Consider the following 23,076-nt stretch of genomic DNA (forward strand, 5'->3'; position numbering starts at 1 on the left):
TCCTTCATAACCTTGCAGATTAACCTTAATTCAAAGTGGTGTTGTATTATAACAATAGTCATGAAGTAATATATTTTAAACCCCTCAAGAATACCTGAAGGAAATTTGGCATGTCCGCTACGGCTCTCACCAATTTTTACAGATGCACCAGAAAGCATCCTTTCTGGTTGTATCACAGCTTGGTATGACTCCTGCTCTGCCCAAGAGCACAAGAAACTACAAAGGGTTGTGATGTAGCCCAATCTAACGCGTAAACCAGTCTCCATCCATTGATTCTGTCTACACTTCCTACTGCCTCGGAAAAGCAGCCAGCATAATTAAGGACCCCACACACCCCGGACATTCTCTCTTCCACCTTCTTCCGTCGGGAAAAAGATACAAAAGTCTGAGATCACATACCAACCAACTTAAGAACAACTTCTTCCCTGTGGCTGTCAGACTTTTGAATGGACCTACCTCACATTAAGTTGATCTTTCTCTACACCCTAGTTATGACTGTAACACTACATTCTCCACTCTCTCCTTTCCTTCTCTATGAACGGTATGCTTTGTCTGTATAGCAGACGAGAAACAATACTTTTCACTGTATACTAATACATAGAACATAGAACAGTACAGCACAGAACAGGCCCTTCGGCCCACGATGTTGTGCCGACCTTCATCTGAAACCAAGATCAAGCTATCCCACTCCCTACCATCCTGGTGTGCTCCATGTGCCTATCCAATAACCGCTTAAATGATCCTAAAGTGTCTGACTCCACTATCACTGCAGGCAGTCCATTCCACACCCCAACCACTCTCTGCGTGAAGAACCTACCTCTGATATCCTTCCTATATCTCCCACCATGAACCCTACAGGTGACAATAATAAATCAATAGTTTGGGTTTAGCCCAATCCAGAGGAATTTGCTTCAAAAGCTGTTTTTGCTTTTCCCCAATTCATTCGCTTTATCAAGAGGTGATGAGTTGATAATAAATGGATTGGAGCCGGAAGAAGCCAGGCTGTCATTCAGTTGACGGAGTGTCGTGATAGCTTGGCTCTGTTGCTGTGGCCCCGCCTCTTCTTGGCCCCGCCCCGCGCGCCCCGGCGGCACTTCCGCCTCTGCGCGCCGCCTTCGCCGATTGGCTGCACCACGACGTGGCTGGCGCGCGATTTCCAGTCGATGTTCTGACTGGCCAGTCTGGAGCACCTGCGCATGCGCGCCGACCGGCGGGCCCGGCGACTGCTGTTGCCGCTGCGGGGCGTAAGGTGGATGCCGGAGTAGCGGTGGCAGCTGGGCCAGAAGCGGTGGATGGCGGTGGAGGCCTTGATGAGCGAGCGGAGGCTTTTTGACGACCGTTTGGGTGGCATGATCCAAGGGCTGCGGGTGGCCCCAATCAGGGCGACGATTGGTCAGACTGTGCGCCCTGCCTCTCGGCATTGGCCCCCACACCGCCTCCCCCGGCGCTCTGATTGGCTGTGCTTGGGAGCCCGCCCTCTATGACGTCGGCGCCCCCCGCTGACTCTGATTGGCTGCGCGTGGGAAGCCTCGGTGGCTGTGACGCGGTGCGCTCCGCCTGGATTGGTCGCTGCTGGCGGTGACGTCGCTGCGGGCTCAGGCTGGTGCCAAGATGGCGGAGGGTCTGTCACAGCTGGTGCTGGAGCTAACCTGTCCTCTCTGCCTGGCCATCTTCACCGACCCCGTGGAACTCCAGTGCGAACATTACTTCTGCAGGTACTGCCCTGCTACTCTCAGGGACTGGCTGAGCCTGGCAGCTACATGGTGGGTCGGGTCATTGTATGGACTGGGGAGGAAGGTATTCGCTGGTTTACAACAGCACGGAAAGAGCCCATTCGACCCATTGTGTCCCTGCCTCCTCACTGCAGGTCCCATTTCATAGAATGCATGCTGTACAGAAGGAGGCCGTTCGTCCCATTGAATGAACCGACTCTGACAGAACATCTTACCCAGGCCGCCTTTCTGCTGTCCCATCCCCATCACCCCTCCTTGCTTCCCTCCTGTAGACTTGCAATATGTTTTTCTCTTATGTGCTTACCTAGTTCTATTGGCCTTGGGTGGGGCAAGGGGTGCCACTGACCTCGGGTGGGGTGAGGGACGCTGCTGGCCTTGAGTGGGGCAAGGGGCACTGCTGGTCTTGGGTGGGCAATGGTGGATGTTTATTCAACCTGGTTGATGTCTGGGATCTGAAGACGAATTTGAAACTAGGCAGGAATTTGCTCCTGGATTAGCAATGCAGAGATGAGTTCAAATTCCACTTGTGATATTGTGAAACTGAGGTCAACAAAGCTTTTATGCAGTTTGGGCTTCTGCCAGAAAATGATCACAACAGCTGCCAGGTTATTGCAAAATAGAAAGAATGGCTTGCATTTATACTTCTTCCACAACCTTTAAAGATGTCCTGTAGTAGTTAAAACTGCTGCCTCACAGCACCAGGGGCCCGGGTTCGATTCCTGGCTTGGGTCACTGTCTGTGCAGAGTCTGCATGTTCTCCCTGTGTCTGCGTGGGTTTCCTCCAGGTGCTCCGGTTTCCTCCCAAAGTCTGAAAGACGTGCTGGTTAGGCACACTGGCCATGCTAAATTCTCCCTCAGTGTACCTGAACGGTGCCGGTTGTGATGACTGGGGGATTTTCACAGTAACTTCATTGCAGTGTTAATGTAAGCCTTCTTGTAACTAACAAATAAACTTAAAAGTGTAACCACTGTTGTAATATGAAAAACGAGGCTGTGAATTTGTGGGCAACAATTTTTATTCATAGAATCCCTACACTGCAGAAGGAGGCCATTTGGCCCATCGTGTCTGCACCAACTCTCCACCATCCCACCCACATCCTATCCCCATAACCCCATGTATTCACCCCACTAATCCCTAACCTATGCATCTTTGGACACTAAGGGGTAAATTACCATGGCCAATCCCTCTAAACAACACATCCTGGGATGCTAAGGGGAAATTTAGCATAGCCAATCCACCACCTTTCACATCTTTGGACTCAGAGAGGAAACCCATGCGCAGACAGGGAGAACGTGCAAACTCCGCATTGTCTCCCAAAGCCAGAATTGGACCCGGGTCCCTATCGCTGTGAGGTAGCAGTGCTAACCACTCTGCTATGGGGTGTGGTGAGGGGTAAATATAAGCCCAGCAGTGGGGAGAATTTCAACACCATGGAATCCTTTATGTCTATCTGGCTGAACTGTCAGCGCCTGCATCAGTTTAAGGTCTCATTTGAAATATCTCTCTCCCCTTCCCCTGAAACTGCAGCACTTCCACACTGAGAACTTCAGATTTTCTTCTGTTGCAAATGAACAAGAGGGAAATTAGAAGGGCAAGAAGGGGTCATGAGAAGGCCTTGGCAGACAGGATAAAGGAAAACCCCAAGGCATTCTACAAGTATGTTAAGAGCAAGAAGATAAGATGTGACGGAGTAGGACCTATCAAATGTGACGGTGGGAAAGTCTGTATAGAAATAGCAGAGGTACTCAATGAATACTTTACTTCAGTATTCACAGTGGAAAAGGATCTTGGTAGTTGCAGTGCAGACTTGCAGTGGACTGAGAAGATTGAGCATGTGGACATTAGGAAAGAGGATGTGTTGGAGCTTTTGAAAAGCATCAAGTTGGATAAATCACCGGGACCGGATGGGATGTACCCCAGGTTACTGTGGGAGGCGAGGGAAGAGATTGCTGAGCCTCTGGCGATGATCTTTGCGTCATCAATGGAGATGGGAGAGGCTCCGGAGGATTGCGGATGTGGTTCCATTATTCAAGAAAGAGAGAAGAGATAGCCTGGGAAATTATAGACGATGAGTCTAACCTCAGTGGTTGGTAAGTTGATGGAGAAGATCCTGAGGGGCAGGATTTATGAACATCTGGAGAGGAATAGTATGATCAGAAATAGCCAGCACGGCTTTGTCCGAGGCAGATCATGCCTTACAAGCCTAATTGAATTTTTTGAAGATGTAACTAGACACATAGACGAGGGAAGAGCGGTAGATGTGGTTTATATGGATTTCAGCAAGGCGTTTGATAAGGTGCCCCATGCAAGGCTTATTGAGAAAGTGAAGGGGCATGGGATACAAGGGGACATTGCCTTGTGGATTCAGAACTGGCTTGCCCACAGAAGGCAAAGAGTGGTTGTAGATGGGTCTTTTTCAGCATGGAGGTCGGTCACCAGTGGAGTGCCCCAGGGATCTGTTCTGGGACCCTTGCTCTTTGTGATTTTTATAAATGACCTGGATGAGGAAGTGGAAGGATGGGTTGGCAAGTTTGCTGATGACACAAAGGTTGGTGGTGTTGTGGATAGTGTAGAGGGATGTCAGCAGTTGCAACGAGACATAGATAAGATGCAAGACTGGGTGGAGAAGTGGCAGATGGACTTCAACCCAGATAAGTGTGTGGTGGTTCATTTTGGCAGGTCAAATAGGATGAAAGAATATAATATTAAGGGTAAGACGCTTGGCAGTGTGGAAGATCAGAAGGATCTTGGGGTCTGGGTTCATGGGACGCTCAAAGCAGTGTCACAGGTAGAGGCTGTGGTTAAGAAGGTGTATGGAATACTGGCCTTCATCAATAGAGGAATTGAGTTTAGAAATCGGGAGATAATGCTGCAGCTGTATAGGACCCTGGTCAGACCCCACCTGGAGTACTGTGCCCAGTTCTGGTCGCCTCATTACAGAAAGGATGTGGAAGCCATAGAAAGGGTGTAGAGGAGATTTACAAGGATGTTGCCTGGATTAAGTGGCATGCCTTATGAGGATAGGTTGAGAGAGCTAGGTCCTTTCTCCTTGGAGAAGCGAAGGATGAGAGGTGACTTGATAGAGGTGTATAAGATGTTGAGAGGTATTGATAGAGTGGATTCTCAGAGGCTTTTATCCAGGGCTGAAATGATTGCCACAAGAGGTCACAGGTTTAGGGTGCTGGGGAGTAGCTACAGAGGAGATGTTAGGGGTAAGTTTTTCACTCGGAGAGGGTGGTGGGTGCGTGGAATTGGCTGCCGGTAGTGGTGGTGGAGGCGGATTTGAAAGGGTCTTTTAAGAGACTTTTGGATAAGTTCATGGAAGTTAGTAAGATAGAGGGTTATCAGTAAGCCTAGTAGGTAGGGACATGTTCGGCGCAACTTGTGGGCCGAAAGGCCTGTTTGTGCTGTAGCTTTGCTATGTCCTATGTTCTATGGTGCACCAATGTTGTTTAGAATCCAAACCAACCTGGATATAGTCATGTCATGGTTACATTACTGAGCTAATAAGTCGGAGAGTGTGAGGTGACGTGCCACCATGGCTGATTGAGATTTTGCATTCATGTAATGAAAAGACCTGGAAATAATAATGAAAAAGGAACTGGTGCGGTATGAGTGATGGCAAAGTTTCTGGATTGTAAAACAGGCTCTCGTAACAGATTTGAAAGTGACTCCTGAAGGTTAAGAGCTGTTTTCATTTGCTGTACAAAGCACCTTGGTGTTGAGCATAAACAAAGGTATTTGGCGTTGCTGTTTGTGAGAGCTTACTGTGTTCAAATTGACTGATGGGTGTGTCCTACATTTCAACAGTCACATCATTGTCTGTAAAGAACTCTGGAAGTCCTGAAGTTGTGAAAGCTGTTATGTAAATGCAGTTCTGTCTTTTCGCAAGGTTCTGTAGGGTGTGCTTTAATAGATCCATCTATCCGTGCTCTCATTGCCCTAGTCTAAGCATAGTCATCTTCGCCTTCAAAACACATAGACCCTGATAACGGAATTATTGTGCATATGATTATCTCTGTTCACAGGGACTGCATCACCAAACACTGGGTGCAGCAGGGTCAGTTGATTTGTGCGACTTGCTCCGATATCTCTCCGTCGAGTGCCTTGAAAAGTAACCACAAGCTGTCAAACGTGGTGGCGACGGTGTGCAAAGAGCACGCCCGGCTGGAGGAGAATGTACCGGGTCAGCACACCTGTCCAGACCACCAGCGTAAGATGGAACGTTTTTGTGTCACCGACTGCGAGGTTATCTGCCTGGACTGCAGGGACTCGAGGAAGCACTTGCACCACGATGTCCTCAATGTGCAGGAGGCCGCTGAAGAGTTTAAGGTACTGAGTATAACCCCCACCTCCCCTTCTCTTTCACCCAGTTAGTAATTTACATCTAGATCCCCCCCTCTCCACCCCCCAGACACCCGAGGTCCTGGCTCACTTGGTACTCGGTCCGCACCAGCAGTCCTCAGGTAAAATGGGATTATAATAACTTTCCCTTTCCCGCCCCCTTCTTCCTTGTTCTCCCACTCCCCCCTCACACTGCCCATAATGAGGTCGGGAGCCAAGTGGTCCTGGTGGAACTCCAGTGCGCTATTGCTGCATGAGTGGGTCTGGATGGCGCTGTCAGTGGCACCTTTTGTCCTTCTGCTTGTGTTTGAGAGTAGACTAGTAATTGGCCAGGTTGGATTTGGCCTGTTTCTTTTGTACAGGACAAAGCCGGGTGATTTTCCATATTATCGGGTAAATGCCAGTGTCGTAGCTGGCATCTGGGAACAGCTTTGTTTGGGACATGGCTAGTTCTGGGGCACAGGCCTTCAGTACTATTGCCAATATTGTCAAGGCCCTTTGCAGTATCAGCACCTTCAGCCGTTTCTTGATATCTCATGGAGTGAATCAAATTGACTGAAGACTGGGGACCTCTGGAGGAGGCTGAGATCCATTTAGCATTTCTGTCTGTAGCTGTCTGCAAATGCTTCAGCCTTGTCTTTCGCTCGAATGTGCTGGGCTCCTCCATTATTGAGATGGGGATATTTGTGCAGCTGGTAATGGTAAGGTGGGATATGTTCTGGGCCGGGAAGATGCCCAGTCTGGAGTTGCTAGATCTGTTTGGAATCTATCCCATTTAGCACATTGGTAGTGCTGCACAACACAGTGCAAGATGCGAAGATGGGTTTTTGTCTCCACAAGGACTGTACGGCTGTCACTCCCACCCATATTATCATGGACAAATGCATCTGCGACAGGTAGGTTAATAGGTCTAATAGGTTTTCCCTTCTGTTGGCTCCCTCACCACCTGCTGCAGATCCAGTCTAGCAGCTAAGTCCTTTAGGATCCGACCAGCTCGGTCTGTGGTGGAACTACTGAGTTACTCATGGCGATGGATATTGAATCCCCCCACCCAGAGTACGTTCTGCCCCCTTCCCACCCTCAGTGCTTCCTCCAAGTATTCAACATGGATCCATAAGCAGAGGGAGGGAGATACGTGGTAATCAGCAGGAGGATTCCTTGCCCATGTTTGACTTGGTGCCAGGAGATTTCATGGAATCGTGAGTCAATGTTGAGGACTTCTCGGACAACTCCCTCCCCACTGATACTTGTGTCTGAATTCGGAATAGTTCCATTCCCTAACACTAACGTCCCTTTTTAAAATTCCTGCTATAATATCAGTGCATCTCCTGTTCCTTCATGCCCTCGGTACATTGTGATTTAATCTTTTCACTTAGGCACAACTTCAGAAGTCCGTGACCAAACTGCAGACTTTGATTGAAAAGCGCAATGCAGCAAAAAGCAAATATGAAGGCCTGTTGGAGGAGATCTTGGTAAGTGAGTTTGCTTCGTACAGACTTTATCCAGCAATTTGATTCTATGTTAAACTTGTGATACAAGTTGCATTTGTATACATGGTGTTTTAGTATCACTGAATCTTACACCGTCGGAGGAAATCACTGTGTGCCCTCTGGTTATCGACCTTTGGATCACTGGAGCCAAGTTTCATTTTATTCCCTCAGTCTAAACTCTTTGTGACCTTTGGGCTTTAAAACATCATCTCGACAAAATCTGAGCACAAGTTGTAAATTTTATACCTTTGTTCCTGTGGGGAAGCCAGTTAACTGGCGACCTCGTAGAGACCTGGCAGATACTCATAGGAATTGCTAGGTGCGCAAATAACCCAGTTGAATTGTGGAGTGAAATGATACAGCAGCAACCAAGTTGTTGGCTAATTATAGCGATTAAGATTTGGCAATTAGTCTGCAGCAGATCTCGACATGAGGCGAGAGAAAACTCCCAGTGATGGCATGCTTTGAAAACCATTGGCCCAAAGTCACCTTTTACTTCTCGAGCCTGCAACACTTGCCTCGTTCCATGTCTCAGGTTATTCCCATACTTCATTCCAAAATGATATGTTCAGTAAAAAAAATGATGCTTTGTGTATGATTGAAGTCGATGCATTTGAAGAACGATTGGGCTCATCTATCCAAAGATAGCCTATACTGTCTTCTCAATAGTGTTAACACACAGGCCAGAAACTCCAAGGTGTTTTGTGAAGTTGGCCTAGACCCTAAGTTTTAAATTTGATTTTGGCACTAGTGAGCATAACATGTTTCACTACAGGTATGATTCCAGTGACCCACTAGGAAGCTTTTATCAAAATAGACTTCACAGTTAGAATTTTGATTTATTACTGTCACATGTATTAGTATACAGTGAAAAGTATTGTTTCTTGCACGCTGTACAGACAAAGCATACTGTCCATAGAGAAGGAAAGGAGAGAGTACAGAATGTAGTGTTACAGTCATAGCTAGGGTGCAGGGAAAGATCAACTTCATATGAGGTAGGTCAATTGAAAAGTCTTGACAGCAGCAGGGAAGAAGCTGTTCTTGAGTCGGTTGATACGTGACCTCAGACTTTTGTATCTTTTTCCCGACGGAAGAAGATGGAAGAGAGAATGTCTGGGGTGCGTGGGGTCCTTAATTATGCTGGCTGCTTTGCTGAGGCAACGGGAAGTGTTGACAGAGAAGACAGAATTAATATAGCTTTTACCAATTACAAAACTTAAACATGTCACAGTATAACTCTTAACAGCTAGCTATCTTTGTCATTCCAATTTAAAGCAATATCCCATAGACATGCACTCTTTTTCAGAATTAGCACAAAAACAAGTATGCTCATGTGATGCCGGATTTCCAGCTTTTTAACGCCTATTGACAGAGAACCTGACGGCAGTTTTCAGACAAGGATATATCCTCAAAACAGCAAAACTCCAGAGAAGCAAACCCACCCTCTGGCAGTTCCCAGCCTCCAACTTCAAAGAGGGGTAAAGAGGGAAACATCTCTCTGTTAACTCAAAAGCAGTCTCTGAGCTTGAATATTCTGTGTAAAATCAGCTTCCCCATTACATGACCATACCTGCCAATCATCCCAATGAAGCCCTACTCTGCAAAATCCCAGAGAAAAACAACAGAGCAGCATGAGTTCAGATTAAACCCAACGTTCTAGCCACTAGAAACAATTAGGCTGCTGCGACAGCAATAGAGGATGCCGGTAAACAGGATGTCAGGGACTGCTCGAAACATCCTGCAGAACAACATGTTAAAATACATTTCTTAAAGGCACAGCATCGTCACAATAGCATCCCATCTCTTTCAGAAACCAGTTCAGCTTTTTGTCTTCACTTCTATGTGGAGGTCCATTGCACACATTGGTGATTTCACTTCGCTGGTCTTTCATTGGCGCCCCTCCTTCTGCTTCCCTGTGAAATAGTTTTCCTGAAGCTCGACGCCATCCAGGACAAGACTGTCCGCTTGGTCACCACCCCTTAAATATTCACAATGTGCGGGGGCATGAGAGTCCTTTACGGAGTCTCATTGATGTTCGAAGCGAGACGCTGGACAATAACAGGAACGACTGACTCAACTACAAATGCGTGATGGTGCAATTTCTATGAAACAATTGTTGGGCAGCACAGTGATTAGCACTGCTGCCTCACAGCGCCAGGGACCCGGGTTCACTGCTGCCTCACAGCGCCAGGGACCCGGGTTCACTGCTCCCTCCCAGGGCCAGGGACCCGGGTTCACTGCTCCCTCCCAGGGCCAGGGACCCGGGTTCACTGCTCCCTCCCAGGGCCAGGGACCCGGGTTCACTGCTGCCTCACAGCGCCAGGGACCCGGGTTCACTGCTCCCTCCCAGGGCCAGGGACCCGGGTTCACTGCTGCCTCACAGCGCCAGGGACCCGGGTTCACTGCTGCCTCACAGCGCCAGGGACCCGGGTTCACTGCTGCCTCACAGCGCCAGGGACCCGGGTTCACTGCTGCCTCACAGCGCCAGGGACCCGGGTTCACTGCTGCCTCACAGCGCCAGGAACCCGGGTTCACTGCTGCCTCACAGCGCCAGGGACCCGGGTTCACTGCTGCCTCACAGCGCCAGGGACCCGGGTTCACTGCTGCCTCATAGCACCAGGGACCCGGGTTCACTGCTGCCTCACAGCGCCAGGGACCCGGGTTCACTGCTGCCTCACAGCCCCAGGGACCCGGGTTCACTGCTGCCTCACAGCCCCAGGGACCCGGGTTCACTGCTGCCTCACAGCCCCAGGGACCCGGGTTCACTGCTGCCTCACAGCCCCAGGGACCCGGGTTCACTGCTGCCTCACAGCGCCAGGGACCCGGGTTCACTGCTGCCTCACAGCGCCAGGGACCCAGGTTCACTGCTGCCTCACAGCGCCAGGGACCCGGGTTCACTGCTGCCTCACAGCGCCAGGGACCCGGGTTCACTGCTGCCTCACAGCGCCAGGGACCCGGGTTCACTGCTGCCTCACAGCGCCAGGGACCTGGGTTCACTGCTGCCTCACAGCGCCAGGGACCTGAGTTCGATTCCCGGTGACACAGTGGTTAGCACTGCTGCCTCACAGCACCAGGGACCCGGGTTCGATTCCGGCCTCAGGTCACTGTCTGTGCGGAGTTTGCACATTCTCCCCGTGTCTGCGTGGGTTTCCTCCGGGTGCTCCAGTTTCCTCCCATACTCCAAAGATGTGCGGGTTAGGTGGATTAGCCACGCTAAATTGCCCCTTAGTGCAGCGGGATTTGCAGGGTAAATGCGTGGAGTTACAAGTATAGGGCCTAGGTGGGATTATAGTTGGTGCAGGCTTGATGGGCCGAATGCCCTCTCTCTGCACTGTAGGAATTCTATGATTCGATCCTATGATACACTGATTAAAAGAGACGGGATATGCGATAGCTTTATTTAAAAGAAAGTGAGGTGGGGGAAAGAAAAGCACTTTGTGTAAAAAAAAACAATTTTATTGTGGCACGAATGATGACCTCAAATTGCCCCCGTAAGCATAAGAACATAAGAAATAGGAGCAGGAGTCGGCCATCTGGCCCCTCGAGCCTGCCCCGCCATTCAATAAGATCATGGCTGATCTGAACTGGATCAGTTTCATTTACCCATTGGAATGTGAGTAAAGACTCTCATTCCAACCATTCTTCACATTCCAATCTGTAATTATCGTGCAATTGTGTCTCTGTCTATATTTGCCGTGTTTGTGAACCTACCACCACTCACCTGATGAAGGAGTAGCGCTCTGAAAGCTCGTGATTCCAAATAAACCTGTTGGACTTTAACCTGGTGTTGTGAGACTTCTCACTGAACCTCAAATTGGTCTGTTCCTGACAACTCTCCAAAATGGTAAATTTCCGCTTGGTTCATACATCACCAGGTCTCCGAGTAACTTTCCATGGGGTGGACTCCCCGGTCAACCACTCTGCTGATATACCTTCCTCTGTAACCTTCAGTGTTTGACTGTTCCTGTCTGGCTCCACCCTGAACTCTGGATGCTGTACCCTTTTAGGTTCAATTCCTGGCTCTATTCCAGCCATTTGTAGTTTCTATCCAGACATTCTCAAAACAAGAGCCTGGCAGCCGTGAGTCCTTATTCACTTCTTGAAGGAAATAAAATGTTCGTGGACAGTATTTGGGCTGTTCACACATGTCCACGTTGGATTCTCTCACTTTCCATTAATCCAGTTATACTGTCCGTCACTCCATCTCCTGGTTCCACCCCATACCCTGGCTTGTATTTCAAGGGCCATCAAATGCAATAAGAGCTGATTCCTGTTAAACAATAGAAACAGTAAGAAGCCTCACAACACCAGGTTAAAGTCCAACAGGTTTATTTGGCAGTACTAGCTTTCGGAGCCCTAAGCCCCTTCTTCAGGTGAGTGAGGACTCGTGTTCACAAACGGGGCATATAAAGACACAAACTCACTTTTAAAGATAATGGTTGGAATGCGAGTCTTTACAGGTAATCAAGTCTTAAAGGTACAGACAATGTGAGTGGAAAGAGGGTTAAGCACAGGTTAAAGAGATGTGTATTGTCTCCAGACAGGACAGCTAGTGAAATTTTGCAAGCCCAGGCAAGTCATGGGCGTTACAGATAGTGTGGCATGAACCCAAGATCCCGGTTGAGGCCGTCGTCGTGTGTGGAACTTGGCTATCAGTCTCTGCTCAGCGATTCTGCGCTGTCGTGTGTCGTGAAGGCCGCCTTGGAGAACGCTTACCCGAAGATCAGAATGCCCGTGACTGCTGAAGTGTTCCCGATTGGAAGGGAACACTCTTGCCTGGTGATTGTCGAGCGGTGTTCATTCATCCGTTGTCGCAGCATCTGCATGGTCTCACCAATGTACCATGGCTCGGGACATCCTTTCCTGCAGCGTGTAGGTAGACAACGTTGGCCGAGTTGCAAGAGTATGTACTGTGTACCTGGTGGATGGTGTTCTCACGTGAGATGATGGCATCCGTGTCGATAATCCGGCATGTCTTGCAGAGGTTGCTGTGGCAGGGTTGTGTGGTGTCATGGTCTCTGTTCTCCTGAAGGCTGGGTAGTTTGCTGCGGACAATGGTCTGTTTGAGGTTGTGCGGTTGTTTGAAGGCAAGAAGTGGGGGTGAGGGGATGGCCTTGGCAAGATGTTTGTCTTCATCGATGACATGTTGAAGACTCCGGAGAAGATGTCGTAGCTTCTCCGCTCCGGGGAAGTACTGGACGACGAAGGGTACTCCGTCCGTCATGTCCCGTGTTTGCCTTCTGAGGAGCTCGGTGCGGTTTTTTGCTGTGGCACGTCGAAACTGTCGATTGATCAGTCGAGATCCATATCCTGTTATGAGAGCATCTTTCAGTGTCTGGAGGTGTCTGTTGCGATCGTCTTCATCTGAGCAGACCCTGTGTATACGGAGGGCTTGTCCGTAGGGATGGCTTCTTTAACGTGTTTAGGGTGGAAGCTGGAGAAGTGGAGCATCGTGAGGTTATCCGTGGGCTTGCGGTACAGTGAGGTGCTAAGGTGACCATCCTTAATGGAGATGCGTGTGACCAAGAATGCAACCGATTCCAGAAAGTAGTGCATGGTGAGTCTGATGGTGGGATGGAACTTGTTGATGTCATCATATAGTTGTTTCAATGATTGTTCGCCATGAGTGCAAAGGAAGAAAATGTCATCGATGTATCTAGTGTATAGCATCGGTTGAAGGTCCTGTGCGGTGAAGAGGTCTTGTTTGAACCTGTGCATGAAGATGTTGGCATATTGAGGTGCGAATTTTGTCCCCATGGCTGTTCCGTGTGTCTGGATGAAGAACTGGTTGTTGAAGGTGAAGACGTTGTGGTCCAGGATGAAGCGGATGAGTTGTAGAATTGCACCTGGAAATTGGCAGTTGTCGGCGCTGAGCACTGAGGCAGTTGCAGCAATGTCGCCGTCGTGGGGGATGCTGGTGTAGAGTGCCAAGACATCCATTGTGACGAGGAGTGCTCCTGGTTCAACTGCTCCATGTGTGCTGAGTTTCTGTAGGAAGTCCGTAGTGTCGCGACAGAAGCTGGGGGTTCTTTGTACAATGGGTTCCAGAATGCCCTCGACGTAGCCAGAGAGGTTCTCACACCGGGTCCCATTGCCTGATACGATGGGGCGGCCGGGTGTGTTGGCCTTGTGTATCTTCGGGAGGCAGTAGAGATCTCCAACGCGGGGAGTACGTGGGATGAGAGCACGGAGAGTACTCTGAAGGTCCGGATCAAAGGTCTTGATCAGTCAGTTGAGTTGACGGGTGTGTTCTTTGGTCGGATCTGTGGGTAACTGTCTGTAGTGTTCCTGGTTATTCAGTTGTCGGTACACTTCTTTGCAGTAATCTGTTCTGTTCAGTATGACGGTGGCCCCTCCTTTGTCTGCTGGTTTGATGACAATGTTGCGGTTGGTCTTGAGAGCACGGATGGCATTGTGTTGTGCTTGGGTGATGTTCGGGGCTACCTTGTGAGTGTGGCTAATGAATCTGGAGACAATACACAAGATAATGCGGGCTGGAGACAATAGACATCTCTTTAAACTGTGCTTGACCCTCTCTCCACTCACATTGTCTGTACCTTTAACACTTGATTACCTGTAAAGACTCACATTCCACCCATTATCTTGTAAATTGAGTCTGTGTCTTTATATGCCCTGTTTGTGAACACAACTCCCACTCACCTGAAGAAGGGACTTGGGGCTCCGAAAGCTAGTGCTGCCAAATAAACCTGTTGGACTTTAACCTGGTGTTGTGAGACTTCTTACTGTGCTTACCCCAGTCCAACACCGGCATCTCCACAAACAATAGAAAGGCAACTTTTATTTCGCCAGAAGGGAAAAGACCAGTAGGTGAATTCAATCAAAAATATCTGGAATTAGGAATCTACTGAAGACCACAAAACCATTGTTGATTGTCAGAAAAACCCATCTGATTGACTAATGGTCCTTTAGGGAAGGAAATCTACCATCCTTACCCGGTCTGGCCTACATGTGATTCCAGAGCCACAGCAATGTGGCTGACTCAATTGCCCTCTGAAGTGGCCGAGCAAGCCACTCCAGTGCAAGGGCAATTAGGGATGGACAATAGATGCTGGCCAGCCAGTGATGCCCATGTTCCACAAAGGAATAAAAAAGATGGAGACAAAAATAACAGCTGCGACTCTGGTCTGACCAGTATGAAAACAAGTAACAGAATGGGGAGAACAAGTCCAAAATTAATAATATCACTATTGAAGTAATGATTGATTGAATTGCTTAACTGAATCAAACTGCAATCAACCTTAGTTTTATATCAAGATCTACAAAGTAACTTTCAAAAATCCAGTATAGGGGTTCTCGCCAAATTGAGAGCAAAGCAGAAATAAAGTGAAAAAAGTATCAAACTGCAAAAGTTAGTGATTGCAGGAGCATTCACATAACATCTGCAAGATGCACTGTGGCAACTCACCAAGGCTTTTTTGGCAACACCTCCCAAAACTCTGGCCGTAGGAGTATGGTGGCACCCCCCCCCCATCTTCAAGTTGCACACCACGCTGCCTCGAAAGGACATTACCTGCTGTTCCTTTGTTTTATTGGGTTTCGATCCCGGAATTCCTGACACAGCAGCATAGTGGGAGTATTTTCATAGCGTTTGTGGTGGGAGCCAAGGACAATAGATTCGATCATTGCTGTGTTTAGTTGCAACGACACCAGCTTTGGTGGAGTCGATCACAGCTGGGAGTACTTCAGAGGTAAACCGAAGGTAATGTTTTCAGTTAGGAATCCTGCGTGCATCGGATGTGTCATGTGTGTGACGTGTTTGTGTTGGTCTTAAGATGAACCTTGATAAATGCTTTTATTTGCTTGGGCCTAGAATTCAACCCAGAATATAGTGGACAGCATCAAGAAAAGCTTTGAGGAGCTGCACAGTTTCCTTTACAAGGAAGAGTCTGCTCTGCTTCAGCAGCTGAAGGAGGAGGTGAATCAGCAAAGCTCGCAGTTACAGCGGCAGATCGATCAAATCCCCAGGGATCTGTCTTTGCTGGATGCCAGCATCAAGGCCATGGAGAAGGAAATAAACCAGCAGGACAACATTACCTTTCTGCTGGTAAATCAGTCCCCGTTTTATCACCCCTCTGTGCGGAAGATTCTATCTAGCTGTGTGTGCCGGGGCCATTGCAAACTGTCATCACAGCCAATATGTGACTCAGATTGGCCCCATGTTGTACTGAATTGTAATTCTGTCACTGCCAGCCATCTCCTCTCCATCTCACACACAAGGAGCCACTTTTTAGGTGTGAGGCTTGCTGGGAAAATCATCTATCCTGATACTGTGTTTAGCCTATTTGTGAATCCCATTCCGCAGCAATGTGGTGAACTTTTAACTGCCTTCTGACATGGTCTAGCAAGCCACTCGGTTGTAACAGGTGGGTGGCTGCCATTTATTGGCCTTATCTGTTACACCTTCATTCCACAAATTCATTTAGAAACACCTTATGTTAGATATAAAATTCTTCCACATTGACTTGCGCCAAATAATTGGGTCCTGCATCCTAATATTTTGATTTATATTTTTGTTTTCACAGAATCTGAAAGAAACACAGAAAAGGTATTGAATTCTTGTGCCGTATTACTGCCCATAAAAACGTAACAAGCAGTGGGATTCTCGGTTTGTTAGTGTTTGGTTCGATAGTTTTACTGCTTTTACTCTTTCACTGTTTGAGCAAATACTTCAAATTAGCAAAAGTGATCTTGAGGATGAACGTCATGTCAAGGAACCATTTGGGGAACAAATTATTTCTCGATCTACTTAGATCTGAAATGGTGCTAATTAATAATCTTATGGTAAAGGATTTACTGGGGTGGGGGGGGGGGGGGGGGGGGCGGCGGTGGGGGAGGGTAATTCAGCATCTTGCTCTCATGCTCATTTGTCCATCCTTGGCCTGCTGCAATGTTCCAGTGAAGCCCAACACAAAGTTGCAGGAGCAGCATCTCATCTTCCGATTAGGCATGTTGTAGCCTCCTGGACTTGCAACTTAAGTACATGAACTTTCTCCTTTTTGTAATTCAATTTTTTTTACCCAGCTACCTCCCCCTCAGTTTTTGCTTTCAGAGAATGCAAACCCTTGTTCTGCCATTAAGACATTCTTACCTTTACACCACTATCAGCACCTACTTTAGTCTTTAACGCTACCATTCACACTGCCTTTGTCTTGTCTCCCCGACATCCTTGTCGGGTCTCTCCTGAGCTCTGACCTATCTCTGGCCTATTTTGCTTCACCCCCTCTTAATAAAATCTATCAGATTTCTCCCTCTCCTTAGCTCTGAAGAAGTCACACTGGATACAGGGACGTTATTTCCTCTGGCTGGGCGTGGGGTGGAGAACAAGGGCTCACAGTCTCAGGATACAGGGGAAGACCATTTAGGACTGAGATGAGGAGAAACGTCTTCACTGAGGATGGAGAACCTGTTGAATTCTCCACCACAGAAAGCTGTGGAGGCCAAGTCACTGAATATATTTCAGAAGGAAATGGATTTCTAGACTCTAAAGGTGTCAAAGGGGTATGGGGTGAGTGCGGGAGTATGGTGTTGAGATAGAGGATCAGCCATGGTCATGTTGAATGGCAGAGCAGGGTTCGAAGGGCTGAATGGCCTACTCCTGCTTCTATTTTCTATGCTTTGCAGTCATTGAAGTACTTTTGAGGAACAATGACTTGTAACGCAAAAACATTTCTCCTTATTCCCTTTCCCAGGTTATTGATCCACTTGCCAAGGGAAAGGAATAGTGTTTCTTTATCCAGTCAATCAAAATCTCTCAACATCACAAGGGGCAGCATGGTGGCACAGTGGTTAGCACTGCTGCCTCTCAGCGCCAGGGACCTGGGTTCAATTCCCGGCTTGGGTCACTGTCTGTGCGGAGTCTGCACGTTCTCCCCGTGTCTTCGTGGGTTTCCTCCGGGTGCTCCGGTTTCCTCCCGTAGTCCAAAGATGTGCACGTTAGGTGGATTGGCCATGCTAAATTGTGTCAGGGGGGACTAGCAGGGAAAATACATGGGGTTACGGGGATAGGGCTGGGAGGGGGGGATTAGTGTCGGTGAAGGCCGGATGGGCCGAATAGCCTCCTTCTGCACTGTAGGGATTCTATGATCATGAAATCCTCCATTCAGTCACTGCTGAACTTTCTCTGTCCCAAGGAGAACAGTCCCTTAACTTTTCTAACGTCTTCTCATAATCTAACCTCTCATAAGTCCTTCATATCTGGTCACATCATGGTAAATAATTCTGTCTTCAGTGGGTTGTTGGCTTTACCATACTTTCTGCTGAGCCAGTGGAGTTTTGGGCCATTAGTACTGATTGGCAGTAAAGAAATGGCTCTAACCTATTTGTTTCTTTCACCTTTGACTGCAGAGCAAAGATTTGCGTGCCTCCCTTGGAGAACATATCGGTGAAGGTAAAGGCAGAGAGCTACCTGGGTCCGCTGCAGTATTGGACTTGGAAAAATATGTTCAAGATCTTAGACCCAGGTAACTCAATGGGGCAGATTTCATCTTTACTGTCTGGGCAGTCATCTGAGGCTGGAGTGGGGAGTGCAGCATTGGAGGAAGCATGTTTACTTCTGATTTTAATTTTCTTAAAATTGACATAGTGAAAATATCGGCGTGTGTTCCTGCCCTATTGGCCGTGTGGTGACCTCTGCTGTGAAGAGATGATCTCATTGAGATATTAAAGATAATTCAATGGGGTAGGTAGAGAGACTGTTTCCTCTGGCAGGGACACCCCAAGCAAGGGCCGGGTCCATGACCTTAAGATTTGAGCTAGGTCGCTAGAGGGTGAGCGCACCTAGCACTTTGTCACACAAAGGGTTAAAAGAAACACACATTTTATCGCTGCTAAAGCCAGTGAGGCTGGGGAGGATGGAGGGAGGGGTACTCCCGATTGAGGGTTTCCAAAACGGAGGTTGATGGATTTTTTATTAAACAAACCCAGACCATTGGTTGCGGAGCCGAGATGGGTAGACAGAATTAAGGTGTACGGATCAGACACAAACCAGTTGATTGGCTCAAGGGGCTGAATGACCTCCTGCTGACCCACTGCCAGTTTAGTGAGGCTGGGCTGTGAGTTTGCATGTCCTGTCCGCGGTTTGGATAACCTGCTGATGGATGGGTGGCTGGTGGGTGAGTTGAGGGTAACGGAGACTGGCTGGGGCTTGTGGGATTGTACTCCAGCAAGAGCAGCTTCCTGTGAGCTGTGGTTCCATGGGTTGGCACTCTCTCTGCATGTGGCAAAACAGTGAGTTCAGGTTCTGCGACAGAACTTTGAGCACAAGCTAACCTGGCAACTCTGCACCAGTATCGTTCTCAGACAGTGCATTCCAGATCCTAACCACTCAAAAAGAAATTATCTTCCTTTGCTTATTTTGTGAATGACAGTGACACGGGGAAAGTATTTAATTGGCTGAAAAGTAGTTTGCTATTGTCCCAAGATTGGGAAAGATGCTGAATAAATGACTAAAAAATACCTTCTGTTTAGATATGCAAACATAGATTGGCTATTCCTTCACTGTCGCTGGGCCAAAATCCTGGAGTTCCCTCCTTAACAGCACTGTGGGTGTACCTACATGATGTGGAGATGACGGCGTTGGACTGGGGGAAGCACCGTAAGAAGTCTCACAACACTAGGTTAAAGTCCAACAGGTTTATTTGGTAGCACAAGCTTTCGGAGCGCTGCTCCTTCATCAGGTGAGTGAGGACTCGTTCACAGGGCATATACAGACACAAACTCAATTTACAAGATATGCGAGTCTTTACAGGTAATCAAGTCTTAAAGGTACAGACAATGTGAATGGAGAGAGGGTTAAGCACAAGTTAAAGAGATGTGTATTGTCTCCAGCCAGGACAGTTAGTGAGATTTTGCAAGCCCAAGCAAGTCATAGGGGTTACAGATATTGTGACATGAACCCAAGTTGAGGCCGTCCTCATGTGCAAAACTTGGCCATCAGTTTCTGCTCAGCGATTCTGCGTTGTCGTGTGTCATGAAGGCCGCCTTGGAGAACGCTTACCCGAAGATCAGAGGCTGAATGCCCGTGACTGCTGAAATGTTCCCCGACTGGAAGGGAACACTCCTGCCTGGTGATTGTCGAGCAGTGTCCATCCATCCGTTGTCGCAGCGTCTGCATGGTCTCCCCAATGTACCATGCCTCGGGACATCCTTTCCTGCAGCCTATCAGGTAGACAACGTTGGCCAAGTCGCAAGAGTATGTACCGTGTACCTGATGGATGGTGTTCTCACGTGAGATGATGACATCCGTGTTGATGATCCGGCACGTCTTGCAGAGGTTGCTGTGGCAGGGTTGTGTGGTGTCGTGGTCACTGTTCTCCTGAAGGCTGGTAGTTTGCTGCGGACAATGGTCTGTCTTGGGTTGCGCAGTTGTTTGAAGGCAAGAAGTGGGAGAGTGGGGATGGCCTTGGCGTGATGTTTGTCCTCATCGATGACATGTTGAAGGGTCCAGAGAAGATGTCGTAGCTTCTCCGCCTGGGCTGGGCTTGCAAAATCTCACGAACTGTCCTGGCTGGAGACAATACACACTACTTTAACTTGTGCTTGGCCCTCTCTCCATTCACATTGTCTGTACCTTTAAGCCTTGATTTCCTATAAAGACTCGCATATCTTGTACATTGAGTTTGTGTCTGTATATGCCCTGTTTGTGAACACAGCTCTTCACTCACCTGAAGAAAGAGCAGTGCTCCGAAAGCTGGTGTTGTGAGACTTCTTACTGTGGTGTACCTACATCACAGGGACTGCAGTGGGTTCAAGAAGGCAGCTCACCACCACCTTCTCAAGGGTCAATTAGGGATGGGCAATAAATGCTGGTCTAACCAGCGACACCCACGTCCTGTAAATATTATTGTTAAAGCTGCCAGCAGCGAAGCAATTGGCTTTATTTAATTGATTTTGTTCATGTTTGTCTATGAAACGTTCTCACGCTGAACAATCTTTAACAGGTCTTTCAAATCTGACCTTCAACCCGGCCACTGCCTGTTCTCATCTCTCCCTCTGTGGTCCGACCAGAGTGAGGTACAACGAGAAGCCCAAGCTGGTTCCCGACACGCCGGAGAGGTTCAACGTGGCCGCCTTCATCCTGGGCTCGGAGGGCTTCACATCAGGGAAGCACTACTGGCAAGTGGACATGGGGGAGGGCAAAGATTGGAGCCTGGGTGTCGCCAAGGAGTCCATCAACCGCAAGGGTGACCTGCGGCAGTCGCCCAAGCACGGCTACTGGACCATATACAGGGACAAGGACAACTTTGGAGCTTTTCTTTTCCATCCGAAAACCATCGAGGTGAGGGGCAATCTCACCCGGATCGGCGTTTACCTGGACTATGAGGGAGGGAGGGTTTCCTTCTACGACGCGGATCTCTTTTCTCACCTCTTCACTTTCCATGCCAACTTCACCGAGAAGGTATATCCGTTCTTTTACCCGGGCCTGAGGATGACCAAGAGCAATAACGGGATGCTGAGGATACAGCACGTGTACCTGTGAACCGTCTGTGCAGAGCTGGGCATTGCATGCTGGGGACCCGTTCAACCTGCAACTCTCAGCTTTTCCCTCGACCTGCCCCACCCAGCACCACATCTCGCCGCCTCAAGGAGCTGATTCTCCCTGACGGAGCGGTTGAGGAGATGGGTGTGGTCCAAGTGACCAGATGGGTGTGGTCCAAGTGACCAGATGGGTGTGGTCACAAGTGACCAGTGAACCCAATCGAGGCTCCATTCTTCATCTATTATCCCAGAGAATATGTTGGCAGGCTGTTTGATCAGAGTGTATTGGGGGGGGGGGGGGAGGGGGGGGGGGGAGGGGACGGTTGTAACAAACATGCCAGGCAAGAGAAGGCCATCTCCGTTTAGGAAATGAGGAGTGAGAAGCACAGTTTGTTTTTAATCTCTGCTACCACTCTCCTCCTCCCCCGCCCAAACCGTTCAGAGGCCCAGACCCCACATGTAGATTTTTGCAACACAGAAATGGACCATTTGAGCTTTGTGGTCTGTGCTGGTGTTTGTGCTCAGTATGATCCTACTATGTTGTCTCGCCCTATCACTCTAACCTTCCAGATATTTATCCCCAATATACATATCTTGCTTTCCGCTTCAGTGCACCTATGCTGTTCAGATCAATCACTGGTAGCTGTGTTGCACACACACACTGGGGAAAAGCGCTCACTTAGTTCACATCTTGTTAATGGAGATATTGCACAAGCCAAGTGTTTGAATTGTGTTCTCCATGTGAACTTGTGAAGAAAAAAAATATTTCATGCACCCTTCCATCCCCGAGTGTTTTAGCTAGCGCATCTGAGAAAACTCCAATTCTCTGCTATGCGCACTCGCCTGGTGCAAACGTGGCAGTGTAAACTCTAGAATTCTGAACTCTGTGTTGCTTATCCAGTTATTTGCAGCTTTATCTAAACTGCTCAATATTAAGTAACCTCCACCCACTTGGTCGAACTGATTGAACATTAACACAATGTTATTTACTTGGCGTCCAATCCTTGCATTTAGCAAACCCGAACCCGCTGCAAGTCAGCGGCTGTCCGTGGCCCGAAATGAACGGAGCCCTCGAGCTGGGTGTCACCCCGCAGCTTTTGAAATCAATAGCGTAAGCGGCTCAAGTTTAATGCTGTTTGCTGAATATAACCGACTGCCGCACCCAAACATTTAGATCATGGCAACTGTATTAGATACGCTTGGCCTACACGCTGCCAGAATACCAGGCGGTTGTCCGAATTGTGTCCTGTGAGGCTGCCTGGTCCTGAGATGGGCTCCTTTAGCGGTTATCCGGTTTGAAACAAGTGCAGCATTTTGAACGCGGTTGTTGGTACGGTTACTGAATTAGATGTGCGAATGTTAAATCGATTCCCTCAAGCTCTTGTTTCAGTGGCTCTGAAATTTATGCAGACAAACGGGAGTTTGAATTCTAATTCGTTCCACGCACCTATGAAAAGCTTGGGCATCCCTAAATTGCGAGTCCATCTTAGTTGCGCAGAGAGCGAACTTTATACACCATGTGTATCGGAGAACAGCCACATTATTTTGACAACTCTGGGTAAAGGTGAAGCGGATGGAGCAGTGGATTTAGAGTCCTGTCATTTTTAACCACAGCGCCCTGGGTCTTTTAATCCGGCCTAACGCTTTGGATGAAGGTTTTCCTTCTCTGCCAGTTTAACCATTCCAGGGAAAATTAATAATAAACAGAAGATGCTGGAAAAACTCAGCAGGTCTGGCAGCATCTGTTTCGAGCCCATCTGACCCTTCTTCAGGGTTAGAGAGGAAGAAGAGTAATGAATTATATACAGTATAAGACTGTATTGGGGGGGGGGGGGGGAAGGGGAGGCGGGGGTGGTGTTAGAGCAGAGGAGAAAGTCAGTGATGGGCGGGAGCTCAGAGAGATTAGACAAAGATGTTATGGACACAAGACAAAAGGAGCATTAATGATCGTGTTAAAGACTAAAGAAGTTGTGATAGCATCATAAAAATAAAACAGAATCTGTTAATTTGC

The 23,076-nt window shown here is 48.4% G+C and overlaps 1 protein-coding gene across 1 annotated transcript; it reads left to right on the forward strand.

Moving 5' to 3' along the window:
- Positions 1-1,511: 1,511 nt before the first annotated feature.
- LOC144496725 (zinc-binding protein A33-like) lies at positions 1,512-23,076 on the forward strand. The gene is made up of 7 exons (XM_078217227.1): positions 1,512-1,715; positions 5,763-6,066; positions 7,455-7,550; positions 15,400-15,633; positions 16,112-16,134; positions 17,934-18,049; positions 20,528-23,076. The coding sequence occupies exons 1-7, from the start codon at positions 1,612-1,614 to the stop codon at positions 21,064-21,066; spliced, it is 1,416 nt and encodes a 471-aa protein (XP_078073353.1). The 5' UTR covers positions 1,512-1,611; the 3' UTR covers positions 21,067-23,076.

The sequence above is a fragment of the Mustelus asterias genome, chromosome 8 (assembly GCF_964213995.1).
Source record: "Mustelus asterias chromosome 8, sMusAst1.hap1.1, whole genome shotgun sequence".
NCBI lineage: Eukaryota > Metazoa > Chordata > Chondrichthyes > Carcharhiniformes > Triakidae > Mustelus > Mustelus asterias.